Source organism: Pinus tabuliformis, chromosome X, assembly GCF_031772625.1.
Source record: "Pinus tabuliformis cultivar Carrire ecotype Pingquan chromosome X, CPIR1, whole genome shotgun sequence".
Classification (NCBI taxonomy): Eukaryota; Viridiplantae; Streptophyta; class Pinopsida; order Pinales; family Pinaceae; genus Pinus; species Pinus tabuliformis.
In genome coordinates, this window is record NC_142308.1 from 625517457 (window position 1) to 625530938 (window position 13482).

The following is a 13482-nucleotide window of genomic DNA, read 5'->3' on the forward strand; positions in this document are numbered from 1 at the left end:
ACCACTGGTCCCAGACCAGTCTCAGGCTTCAGCCGACCCGAAGTCAGCGTCATAGCATGTACAACTCCTACCACTGGTCCCAGACCAGTATCATTGATCCCAAATCAATGGAGGACATCCTAGCGTAGGGAGTACGGTAGATACAACGATGCGTCCATCGGTATTACTATGGTCCCTAACTTCATTTCCCTGCTCATTGATCAGATGAGAGGTACTTCCCATGAGTCCCAGACTGCATGGGTAGGAAGCCTCGACAGGAGAACTTAATCAATCCTGTCCTCACAGGAGAACACATCAATCCTGCTACAATCACCATGGAGAACACATCAATCCAGGCTGCCATGGAGAGCACATCAATCCAGGCCTCACAGGAGAACACATCAATCCTGCTACAATTGCCATGGAGAACACATCAATCCAGGCCTCACAGGAGAACACATCAATCCTGCTACAATCGCCATGGAGAACACATCAATCTAGGCCTCACAGGAGAACACATCAATCCTGCTACAATCGCCATGGAGAACACATCAATCCAGGCCTCACAGGAGAACTAATCATCCTGCTACACAAGAGAGCGAATCATCTTGTTCCACAAGAGAGCGAATCATCTTGTCCCACAAGAGAGCGAATCATCTTGTTTCAGTGCGCACCACCAGGGGAGGGTGAGTCACCCTGTGGTCGTATGTTGCTCCAATAGAACTGCAAGCCCCCCATAGCTCCTAGAGCTCAATGTATGCAGCATGCAGGACCCTTTTACAAAGGTCTCTCGACGACTCCAAGTCGTTCGGGAAAATCACAAATTTGATCTTTCCCCCGGGGCTTTAGCAACCTGTATATCATCTCAGTGCGAAGGAGCCTCCTTGCTCATCGACTTTCCATATCCCAGATAAGGCAGTATCTGATGTTTGTCTGCTGGAGCAATTGTCGAATACGGAATTCCTCAATAATTGAATCCCACCTCTGGTTGTCACAGAGAATCACAGTGGTATTCATCATGTGTACAAACAGCTCACTGAAGAGCTTCAGCAACCAGACTACCTCACAGAAGGCCATACTATCAGCAATGTATTCTGCCTTGGTGGTGCTCAGAGTCACCGACTTCTGCTTCCTGCTCATCCAGGATATCGAGGTAGATTCCAAAGAGAAACAACACTGAGAAGTGCTCTAGTGATCCTCCATACTGCCTGCCCACTCATCATTCGAATAATCATGTGGTTTCATATTTCCGGCAGTGTATCTCAATTCATGAGAGATTGTGCCCTGAAGATATCTCAGAAGATTCTTGGCACCAATCCAGTGAGGCTCAACCAAATATGAGCTCACCATGCTAACTGCAACACAGATGTCCGGACGGAGGTTCTCCAAGAACATCAATGCGAATGAGTTTATGAAACTCAGAGGCATTTCCCAAATAAGGTCCGACATCACTACCATATAACTTCTTAAAGTTAAGATCCTTGAGGTAGTCACAGGCTTGCAACTTATCTTTCCATATTCAGAATCCAACTCCCTCTGTCTCCTATAAATGAGAGGGTGTGCACCTGTCAGACATAGGTGCCGGTACAAGAGGTTTATCATCCACAACCTTCGAGTAATGGTTTGGATAAGATTCACTCCTAGTGAATCTCAGCTGCATTAGATAGCTATCAATCCTCTCATATTATGCCTGAGGTGTTTTTCTTCAAGCCATAGGGGGCTTTCTTCCACCTGTATACATGAGATTCCTTGCTCATGATTCTCAAACTCCTCGGGTTGTTCCAAACCTGTGAACCTGCTGCATGAGGGGAATGGTACCCTTATAATATTTTCCTTTGGTACATTTCAAACATGTACCTTCATGCTTCTTTTTGAATTCAGGCATCCTAGTCACCATCTGACTCACAGACCTCCGGTGTTGAGTCAATGGACATGGTCCCCAGTGGACTTCCTCCAACTTGATATAACCCTGAACTCAAAAACATATTTAAAAGATCTATTTTCAAACACGTACCTTTTCATCGATAAGTGCCACTGTGTAACCTTTGACTTCCATTTCCAAGATGGACATCAGGTTCGATCAGGTACAAAAAAGAGATTCAGGGGTTCCTTGCTTTCGTGGAAGAATCGACCATTTCCTTGATGACTTGCATTACCAGCCATTCCTTTGATCATTGAAATGTCCAAGGAATGGTTTTTATCTTCATCAAGAGATGTGTCTTTGCCATTCGGACACTCCTGCGCATAACGGCCGAACTTATTTCAACAAGGCATCCGCCTTTCCTTCCACCCTTAGATCCGAACTTCCCAACGAAGTGATCTTTAGATGGACCATCAAAATCTTCCGCTGCGCCATTCTGATAACATTCTTTGCTTTGAATTCACCCTCGGTGAATTATGAGGAACCCATTGATCCTTCTGTCTTGTCCCAACTGTCTTCGGTGATTGCTCTTTCACTCTTGCTTGGGCATTGTCTTCACCTCAGCTCTGATTCCATGTTAAGATTAGGTATGTTCTATGCCAGAGCAATTTATTTAAATTTTCACAGTTAGCAATCACATCAGCATTACGATAAACTGCAGATAGAACATAAATATAAAACACAGAAGACAAGCCAAGGCAAGAGGACACAAGATATGGCGCGAGCCAGGGACAAACCCCACAATGCGTGGGGAAACCCTTTGATCAAATCTTCTTTTATCTTCAAAGTTCAGCAGAGAAAGAGAGAGAGAGAGAGTACAATTACAACAGAAGTCAACACTTTGACTTTTGATATCTGCAAGAGATCAGTTGAAGACATATTGCTTCTACTGATTCTTCAAAGTGACTGCTTCACTTTACATAGTGTTGCAGCTCGTACTCATGTTGCACCCGTCATTGTGCTACACTTGGTCACTGAGCTGCTCCCATCAAACACTATGTTGTTCCTTACTAACATGCCCATCATCGTTTATCATCATGTTGTCTCATTCATCATCATGCTGTTGGGATTATCATCCTTGCTGCACCTCTGAGATACCTGTCCATATCAAGAATACTAGATCTGAATACTGTGATGACCATTGCCACTGTATGTCTTCTTTTACAGGTATGCCGAGAAGCTCTTGATCAATACTGAAACATCATTGAAGTTATGCCGAGGCAGTAACATATACATCTGTGAGACTGAGATGATACCCAACGTAATTTTCATTGTGCAATCTGAGTTATGTTGTTTATTGCATCTAAACTGTCACAGGGATACCACCGAGATTTATACGCATAGATTGTGGCTACAGCAGTTTGTTCCAGCGGCCTCATTAACTTACTGCGGCCACCAGCAGCTCCCAACAGCTCTTCCTTATCACTGCGGCTACCCTCACCTTGACTGCGGTTGTCTATGTCTTGACTGTGACTTCATGACAGCGGCATTTCCATGCTATGCGTATATATATATGGTCAGCGTAAGAAGTGTTTTCATGAACGATGAACTGCGTGGATATCTTCAGCGTATAGGGACTGTGCATGCATAACTGCATATGCATATAAGGCTGCGTATAAGGTGACAACACTATCCACGCTGTGCATATAGTTCATAACGTCAACATGTACAACGTGAACATTGACCTCCGATGACAGCGTGAACATAGACCTCCGATGATAGCGTGAACCGTGACACATATCTCCCATGACTGCCATGTCCTATTACAACGTGTATATATCTCCATTACTGTGTCTATATATATATTGCCATTTTCTGCATATATGTATCTCCATTTGCCTGCGTATAAATAGTCATTGCCTGCGTGTAGGTCTTCATGACCAACGTATTTCATAATCTGACCAACGTGTAGATGTCTTCATAATCTGCATTATACATATAGCCACATATATATCCCTTGAATGGCGTGCGTATAGGTTTCCATGCTATGCCCTTTCAGCGTATATATATATATATATATATATATATATATATATATATCTTCATGAATTAGGGTATTACGTTGACTGTCACTGCAGCTAAGGCATTCTTCATTAGTGTATCTCCTTCACCAAAAACCCAGACGTGGAGAGGAGATCACATGAAGAATGTGTGTGTTAATGACTCCAAATCCTCTCTTATTTATACTAAAGTGTAGATGATGAATAGACACGACGTTTGGGCTTCTAGAGCCTACATAAGAGCTGGTCGGCTTGATAATAATTACATAAACAAAATAAATTCATATCTCCATAAATACTTATCGGAATCGGATGATCTTTGGATCAATCCTACACCTCTCGACGAGAGGGATCCAATAAAAATATCAGCTTCCATAAATAAGCCGACCCACATGGAGTTTGGCCCTAGTTGCCAATTTAACACACACCATCCCAGTGACATTGTTATTCATTCATTCATTCATCTTATTCAATAGTAATTATCACCAATTTATATCTACAAGTGCTCTTTTTAGAAAACTGCACCATAGGACAATAATAATCTTGAAACCTGCAACAAGAATTATCAAATGATAACTAGTAAGTTGTCAGCTCAAAGGTTACTAGCTATTTGCCTTTCTGTTCGAATTGGTGCTTTTTCGATCTTTGGGGGTGGTCTCTAGTTTGTCATGCGCTGAAAATCATCTAAAAATATGTACATTAGTACAGGAATCGACACTTAAAAGATGGATCGTTGGCATGCAATTAGGGCCTAGGCAGCCAAGGATAAAAAGGATTGATAATTGAAACTATATGTGAGAATTTGAAAATTCAACCTGCAATCAGCAAATATGAGAATAGAAAAAAGAGAATGTGCTCTAGGTAATAGATAAAATAGAAAACAGATGCAAAAACTATCTATATCACGGTTCACCACATTGAGCATGAAATATTGCATCCGCAAGTTGAGAAGATGTAAGAAGAGCATGGTCAAATCTTGTCTTTTATATTGGTCAAGAGATTGGTTGCATCTTGGAGACGAAATACAAGTTAGATCACATTAATATGCCATGCTCATATCGTAGTGTTGATGTTTTTGCGGCATCGAGCAAACATTCTCCCATGGGGTCATGGTAATTTGACTAGGGGAGAATGGTACATTCACCCTTGGCACCATGCTGATTTGGCTAGGGCTGAATGGACTACGGGAAGTCTTTCTCCCGTGGGGCCATGCTGATTTGGCTAGGGGAGATTGGCCTATGATGCTCACATTACTAGCTCTAGGATGGAGTGATCTATTTTATAGAGCAAGTTTGATTTGTTTCTAATGGGGTTTTTCACCCATTAGTGGAATAAACAAGCCTAGTCTATTGTTGAGTTGTCATGTAGGCTCAATTAGTGAAGGGTCTCCTTGTGATGAGGGGTTGCATAATGGGGTCTACTCAACATTAGAGCTCCATATAAATAGATAGACATGTGAGGAGAGAAATCAACATAACAAGCTTATTCAATCTTTTCTAGTAGAGGAGAAAATTCAGGCAGGGAGAAATCTATTTGCTAAGGGTCATCTTTGATCTGTCATCATCATTTCTGTCTCTCTTCTTAGGGCCTAGGCAGCCAAGGATAAAAATGATTGATAATTGAAACTATATGTGAGAATTTGAAAATTCAACCTGCAATCAGCAAATATGAGAATAGAAAAAAGAGAATGTGCTCTAGGTAATAGATAAAATAGAAAACAGATGCAAAAACTATCTATATCACGGTTCACCACATTGAGCATGAAATATTGCATCCGCAAGTTGAGAAGATGTAAGAAGAGCATGGTCAAATCTTGTCTTTTATATTGGTCAAGAGATTGGTTGCATCTTGGAGACGAAATACAAGTTAGATCACATTAATATGCCATGCTCATATCGTAGTGTTGATGTTTTTGCGGCATCGAGCAAACATTCTCCCATGGGGTCATGGTAATTTGACTAGGGGAGAATGGTACATTCACCCTTGGCACCATGCTGATTTGGCTAGGGCTGAATGGACTACGGGAAGTCTTTCTCCCGTGGGGCCATGCTGATTTGGCTAGGGGAGATTGGCCTATGATGCTCACATTACTAGCTCTGGGATGGAGTGATCTATTTTATAGAGCCAGTTTGATTTGTTTATCTAATGGGGTTTTTCACCCATTAGTGGAATAAACAAGCCTAGTCTATTGTTGAGTTGTCATGTAGGCTCAATTAGTGAAGGGTCTCCTTGTGATGAGGGGTTGCATAATGGGGTCTACTCAACATTAGAGCTCCATATAAATAGATAGACATGTGAGGAGAGAAATCAACATAACAAGCTTATTCAATCTTTTCTAGTAGAGGAGAAAATTCAGGCAGGGAGAAATCTATTTGCTAAGGGTCATCTTTGATCTGTCATCATCATTTCTGTCTCTCTTCTTGTGGCTGCATGTGTGAATCTGTTTGACCAAGTTTTACCAGCATCTTGGAGGCTACACTTGTGAGACGTTGACTGAGTTTGGGCATGACTATTTGGCTAAGTTGACTGGAACTTGACCGAGTGTTTACTAGTTTGCACATGTGGGTTGATTGCAGACCTTGACCACCGCTACATGTGCGGATTTGACTACAGGGCCAAGTTTGACAAGGCCGAGTTGACTACAGAATTTGACTGTTTAACCAACATTGACTGAGTTGTTTTGATTGGTTTTGACTAGTGTTGACTAGCAGTTGTTTGATGAAGTTTGATTGGTATTTAGAAAATATTGGCGCAGATTTCTAGACAAGTTTTTGATTTGTAAACCTTGCTGAAAGAGAATTTCTCCTCAAGAAAATATTGTTGGGCTTTCTCCGAAGGTTGGGTTTCCTAGGGAAAAAATATTGTGTCTATTGTGCATGGCTGTCTTTCTATGATCTTATTGTTTTCGCTGCATTTACAGTTGAGATTTTATGTGTGTAACTATTCAATGATATCAGTGGCATAAGAAATACTGTTTGAAAATCATTAGGAAGTAATTATCAGAGCAGAAAATTGTATTCTACTACACATGCTATAGAAGTTTAAAATGTAGATAGTAAGGAAAGAAGAAGAGGAGATGGAGATGAAGTGTTTTTGAATGCTCTTGAAGAAACTGTGGCAAACAATGGCGATTCAACTTCACTTCAGAGATCTGTGATCTTGCTAATGGAGGTGCCTAGCTCATGCAATATGCCTTCCCTAACTCATGATGAAGTGAGTCGAAGTGAAGGAAAGATCATGTGGCTTCTCCCTGCATCCTTTATGAAGTGAATAGGGGCAATCTCTTGCATGCTCATGTTGAACTCTCTCATGCGCCCTGGTTGAAGATAAGTGAAGAGAGGTGATTTGAGGCTAAGTTCATGTGTTTTCTCTAGTGTAGTGGAGTAAGGTGACGTAAAGAGAAAGATCATGCACTCCTTTAACTCCCTTATGCACGTTGCTTGAAGTGAAGTCAAGTGAACACGAACCATTTGTTCTCTTCAGCTCAGTTAAGGATGACTAAGTGGAGTCCAACAAGGTGCCTTCCTCGTGCAGGCTCATGCACCCTTATTTGAACTAAAGATGATTGATCTGATGATGACTCAATTGAAGATGAGTGAACAACAATGAGGTTGCCCTATTAGAGATGACTCATCACAAGTGAGATCGAGTGAACTGAAGTCCAACAAGGCGCCCGAAATGTGATGGTATGCAAAGCTACATCACTACCATATCATTGCCATGTTGTTGCCACATGGCTTCTTTATCCATGGCTACTTGTCATCTCGCGGGGATGACTTGCTATAAATATAGATACCAAAAATAACAGTCCCCTTTAAAAATAAGAAAAGATGAACAATGCCGATAACTACTAGAATCCTGCTAAATATAGCATACCTAGAAATAGGCACTGCAGAAAATAGCAAGTTCTCACATTTCAATGAAATCAGGTCGATTGGATTCATTTTTTTCCAAGGAATTTGAATTTATGCTTAAAATCATTAATATACATTATACAATTAGTAGGGAGTCTCAAATGCTATGCTTGTTTTATGGATTAACTTATTTCCATGTATCTTCCCGTTGTTCCCACCTGTTAATTTTTTCCCATTCTTGTGGATTTATTTGTTTTTGCTTTTTTGTTTTTTTTCTGCAGGCATATATATCACGTGGTACATTTGAAAGTTTCTCATTAGTTGCAGATGCCAATTATATAAGTCAAAGCCTTGGTCGAATCATGCGTGCGCTATTTGAAATCTGTCTACGCCGAGGGTGGTGTACAATGACTGCTCTTTTCTTAGAATATTGCAAAGCTGTGGATCGGCGGATTTGGCCTCATCAACATCCTCTTAGGCAATTTGAGAAGGAACTCTCTCCAGAGGTCTTGCAGAGTTGTGTCCTCTGATTTTCATCAATCTATGCCACTTCTTATGTTTGTGAAGTACCTAACTTTTGTTGCTTGATGACTAGATATTGAGGAAACTTGAAGATAAGGATGCTCGGTTAGACCATCTCTATGAAATGGAGGAAAATGAAATTGGTGCTTTGATTCGCTATTTTCCTGGTGGAAAGGTTCGCTCAATTATATTAAATCATTGTTTTAAATTTTAATAGAGTTAAACACTGTCCTGAACTAGTTCGTCAATTTTGTAGATTTATATCTGAAAATAAGTGAAAAAAATAAGAACAAATAAATTAATAATATGGTACTCTCTTTATGGCATCAAACACAGATGATTAAGCAGTGTCTGGCAAGCTTTCCATTTATTCATTTGTCTGCAAATATAAGTCCTATCACACGAACTGTGCTACAGGTAAATAGGACACTGGAAAATTACCTTACTTTCTATTCACAGATGGTATATATGTTTTAACCAACATTGGTAAGATATAGGATTATATAATTTGGTTTGGCTAAGATGACTGTGCTTTGTGAATGACCATTTGCAGGTTGAACTCGCAATATTTCCAGAATTTGTCTGGAAGGATCGTTGGCATGGTGCTGCTGAGCGTTGGTGGATCTTGGTTGAGGTACTATGTTCTTTGCTACAAAAATGTAATTTTTTGAATATTTTATATTTTTTAGTTTCTAATTCCCTGTTCCACTATTTTCTAAAATCTTTTGGGGATAGATTTCCATGCTGTCCTGGGTTTGGAAACCCATGCGTATATCGAAATTTCATGTAACTTAGATGTCAGCATGTTGATGATATTCTTGTATTTGCTCTCTTTTTGCTAGGTTCTAGATGCATGTAGACTCCTTACTACTATAGGTCATTTTTTGAGCTTCAAATAATTATCAATTTATTTCTTTAAACCTTTTTCTTTCCAACATTTTTTATTCCATTGGTTTCTAGTTCCTTTGGCTGACTCCGTTACTAGATCTCTTTGATGTCTTCTGTTACCCATATCTGTCCTGACTCCTATCTATTTTGTATTGCTTTATAGCTACTGCATTTGTTCTTCTAGAGACAAATGCATGGGTTTTATCTGGTTTGACTTGCTCTTAGATATATTTAGATATCAGATGCTTTAATTTTCTTGAAAGTAATTTTCCATGATACTCTTTGATTGATCGAGTCCGATGATACTTCCTTCCATCATCTCTGGGCATTGACACTGTTCCTTCTTTCTTATTGTTAGACGTTATGTTAGTACATTGATTTCATGCCTAATTTTTATTATTTGCTTCCTGTAGGATTCTGAAAATGAGCATATCTATCATTCGGAACTGTTCACATTGACAAAAAGAATGGCGAGATCAGGTCCACAGAAACTTACATTCACGGTACCTATATTTGAACCATGTCCACCTCAATACTACATACGGGCTATTTCAGACAGTTGGTTGCAGGCAGAAGTCTTCCATACCTTGTCCTTTCAACATCTCATTTTACCAGAGGTTTCTTTCTCCCCTTATTCCTATGGAAATTTTTTTGATGCTATATTATAAATCATATATACAAATCAATCTTAGTTAAATTCTATATTATCTGCAAGATTCAATTCTCCCCACTTGTGTGTTTGCTAACTTGGTTTGTTTGGTTATCTAGTTACATACTCCACATACCGAACTTCTTGACTTGAGACCACTTCCTGTTACTGCTCTTGGCAACAGGATCTATGAGGGGTTGTACAAGTTTTCGCATTTCAACCCAATTCAAACTCAGGTCATAGTTCACTTTTGCAATATTATGCATCCCCTGCACTATAAATTGGACATTTAATGATCTATATAATTGTACGTTAGTTCGAGTTGGCAGCTTTATTGTATTCTCGTTTTGCCAAGTTTTAATTAATGGGACCCCAAGAGGCTATGCCTTGATTTGCAGGCATTTCATATTCTGTACCACACAGACAAGAATGTCCTTTTAGGTGCACCAACAGGAAGTGGGAAGACAATATCTGCAGAGCTTTCCATGCTCCATCTCTTCAATACCCAACCAGATATGAAGGTAGATTAAGATGTTTATGAAATGTGGGATTTCTTAAGTTTGTGTGCATGACTGCATTCTTTGATGTTCAACTTGTAACATTTGTACTATACATAGCCATTTCTAGATTAGTTTTGAGTCTGCATTGTTTTGAAATGTAGTTTATTTATTTTATAATGTTCAGATGTACTAGTACAGATAGCCACCATGTGATGGTCTGATATATAAATATATATATATATATATATATATATTTTTTTTTTTTATAAATTAATATAAATACAAAAATCAATTGTAAAAATATATATGCAGGTTATTTACATTGCACCACTGAAGGCCATTGTAAGAGAAAGAATGAATGACTGGAAGAAAGGGCTTGTACCCTCTTTGGGAAAGAAAATGGTATGAATGCAAGCTTTCTCTTCAGAATCTTTTTTGCTATGAAAACTTACTTTTCTCTAAAATATTTAGTCAGCCTGATAGCATTTGGAAATTTATTTTTGAAATCATTTTCAGGTTGAGATGACTGGTGATTTCACTCCAGATTTAAAAACACTCCTTTCAGCAGATATAATTATATGCACTCCAGAAAAATGGGATGGTATTAGCCGCAGTTGGCAGAATCGTAGTTATGTTATGAAGGTTTGTAGTGCTTATAGATTTTGAGTTCGAAATGTTCCTTGGGTAGAAATACTGAGATGAACAGATATATCTTTTTTACTGAGATTTTAAGCTTCTGATTAGTAGACTTTCCATTGGAAATATGAGTGGAACAGGTTGGACTCCTAATATTAGATGAAATTCATCTACTTGGAGCAGATCGTGGACCTATTCTTGAGGTATGCTTTTGAACATCCAATTATACTCTTTAGAACATGTCCAATTGATATTTTGATATCTAATAACCGGTATATATTTTATGAGCTGTTAGGCTTTTGTATTGCATGTATGAAACTCCAAAACATGTGTTCTTTTACAGAAGTCACAAAATTTATGGTTTATGATCAGGGTTTCCATCGGTTGTAGGTGCTGGCATGACTTTGTCAAATCAGCATTCTTCATGTTGGGGGTGTGTTAAGATATGGAAATACGCACAAAAACAGTACTACATTGAATATGTAAAATGTTAAAGAAGAGATATGGTAGAAAACAGTAAAACATAAAACGTCGAAAGGCATGATTATAGATATTATTGATCAAACACTTTATTATTAATTACGTAAAAAGGTCACAGATTCACGTTTAATGCAGGAGGACCACTATAGTTGGTCACACAGTTCTCAAGCTTGGCCCCTGAAAGAGAAATTTCTTAAAGTATTATAATAAACATAATAATATTAAATATAATCATCATCATCAACACAATAATAATTATAACAAATAATAATCATTAGGCTTAATGAAAGGTCAAAGGGCACATACTGCTTCAGATTGTATCCAGTCACTGCATATAAGCATACCATCACGGGGCTCATTGGAACATGATCATTCCTAAGAGCATTTATATTTCCACAGTCTTATCATTCTCGTCAATCAATCAATATTCAGCATTCTAATAAACAATTGCAGGAACCTGTTTTCTACATTTGGTATCAAATCCAAACTTGGCCAAATTGTGGGTTAAAACACCTCAGAAATCAGCACTTTTGTTTTGTAGCAATCTATATAGCAATTTCACAGACTGTATGTCGAATCTGTACAGACACCAATGTGCTCAGTGCGTATGCTTCTGTGTCAATTAACTTCTGTGATACTTTTCTATCATCTGGACAGCCACCATTTCACTTATATTATGTATGCTTACCCATCAGTACATTGTGCCGTACAGTCCACTGTCAACTGTCTGTACTGATTTGCTCTGAAATGTTGTGAACTGTGAGACTTCCATGTTGAGAACTGAAAATGAATAATGTACCAAAGCCAGAGAATGCACACAGACTCTATGGTAGGTGACCATGTGGACAAGACGTAAGTGCACTGAAGACATGGGCTGGACTGGCCGCAAAAATAGTGATCACCTCTATAAAACAAATGGCTCCTCTAAACCAAGTGTTGAAGTAGGTCCATCCTAAACCCTCTAAGCCTATAGAGGAAGAAGGGACCTAAGAGTAGAGTCTAAGCAAACTGGGTATGGCTGACCACAACAGGCCTAGGATATGAGAATACATAACATCACATGACCTACAAAGCTTTGAGTTACATTTTCTGCGTTTACAATAGTGTTTCCCAAAAAGAAAAATGGCTATAGGTACCCTTGCTGAAATGTGGGTTAGATGTAGGTGCACTAAAGGCATGGGCTGGACTGGCTGCACAAATAGTGATCACCTATATAAAACAAATGGCTCCTCTAAACCATGTGTCGAAGTAGGTCCATCCTAAGCGCTCCAATCCTTTAGAGGAAGAAGGGACCTAAGGGTGCAGTCTAAGCGAACCAGGTTTGGCCGACCAGAACAGGGCTAGGATACGAGAATGATAACATCATATGGCCTACAAGGCTTTGAGTTGCATTTTATGTGTTTACAATAGTGTTTCCAAGAAGAAAAATGGCTATAGGTACCCTTGCTGAAATGTGGGTTAGCAGGCCCAGTAATGTCTTTGATTTGACCTAGCATGTTGTCCATTTACTCATACACCTTCCCATTCACTCACTGATATGTATTTGCAAACTGAATTGTTTTATAAATGGGCTTTAGTGGACAACATAACATACCTAATCTGTGCCCAAAACTGACCATCAAGAACTGTCTTCTGCCTTCTAAAATTCAAGCCTATTAGATGCGGTTGCAGCTTTGTTTCTCAAACTTTGCACTGAATCACTTGAGACCATACTAACCACTACATCTCTTACTTTCAAAAGGCACCTGAAGGTGAGGTTGTAACTTGCAAATCTACTCTTTACAATCTTAAGTAGCTCCAAGAGTGATTCAGGAAAATGTGGTGGGCTCTCGGGATGACTATGATTGGTATAATTTTCATCATTCTCTTCCCTTTCTTGTTTAATGCCCTATTCCATTTATAATCATTTTCCTTCATCTGAATAATATCATGTGTCAAGAGGTTCAATGTGTGAACCAAACACCTAGAGAAACATATCTTCAGGTACATATCCTCAGTGATTGCTCTTGTTGACTTACAATGAGCAGCATTATCAGTAATGATTTGAATGCCA

The 13482-nt window shown here is 39.1% G+C and overlaps 1 protein-coding gene across 2 annotated transcripts in view; it reads left to right on the plus strand.

Moving 5' to 3' along the window:
• LOC149141562 (U5 small nuclear ribonucleoprotein helicase) overlaps positions 1 to 13482 on the plus strand; it is a 446214-nt gene that overhangs the window by 276187 nt on the left and 156545 nt on the right. For both annotated transcript variants that reach the window (XM_089450021.1, XM_089450020.1), the window contains 10 exons: positions 8036 to 8260; positions 8350 to 8451; positions 8613 to 8693; positions 8830 to 8910; positions 9578 to 9781; positions 9933 to 10049; positions 10212 to 10334; positions 10626 to 10715; positions 10830 to 10955; positions 11090 to 11152. In XM_089450021.1, coding sequence (XP_089306147.1) covers positions 8036 to 8260; positions 8350 to 8451; positions 8613 to 8693; positions 8830 to 8910; positions 9578 to 9781; positions 9933 to 10049; positions 10212 to 10334; positions 10626 to 10715; positions 10830 to 10955; positions 11090 to 11152 — 1212 coding nt within the window. The remainder of the gene's footprint in view (positions 1 to 8035; positions 8261 to 8349; positions 8452 to 8612; positions 8694 to 8829; positions 8911 to 9577; positions 9782 to 9932; positions 10050 to 10211; positions 10335 to 10625; positions 10716 to 10829; positions 10956 to 11089; positions 11153 to 13482) is intronic.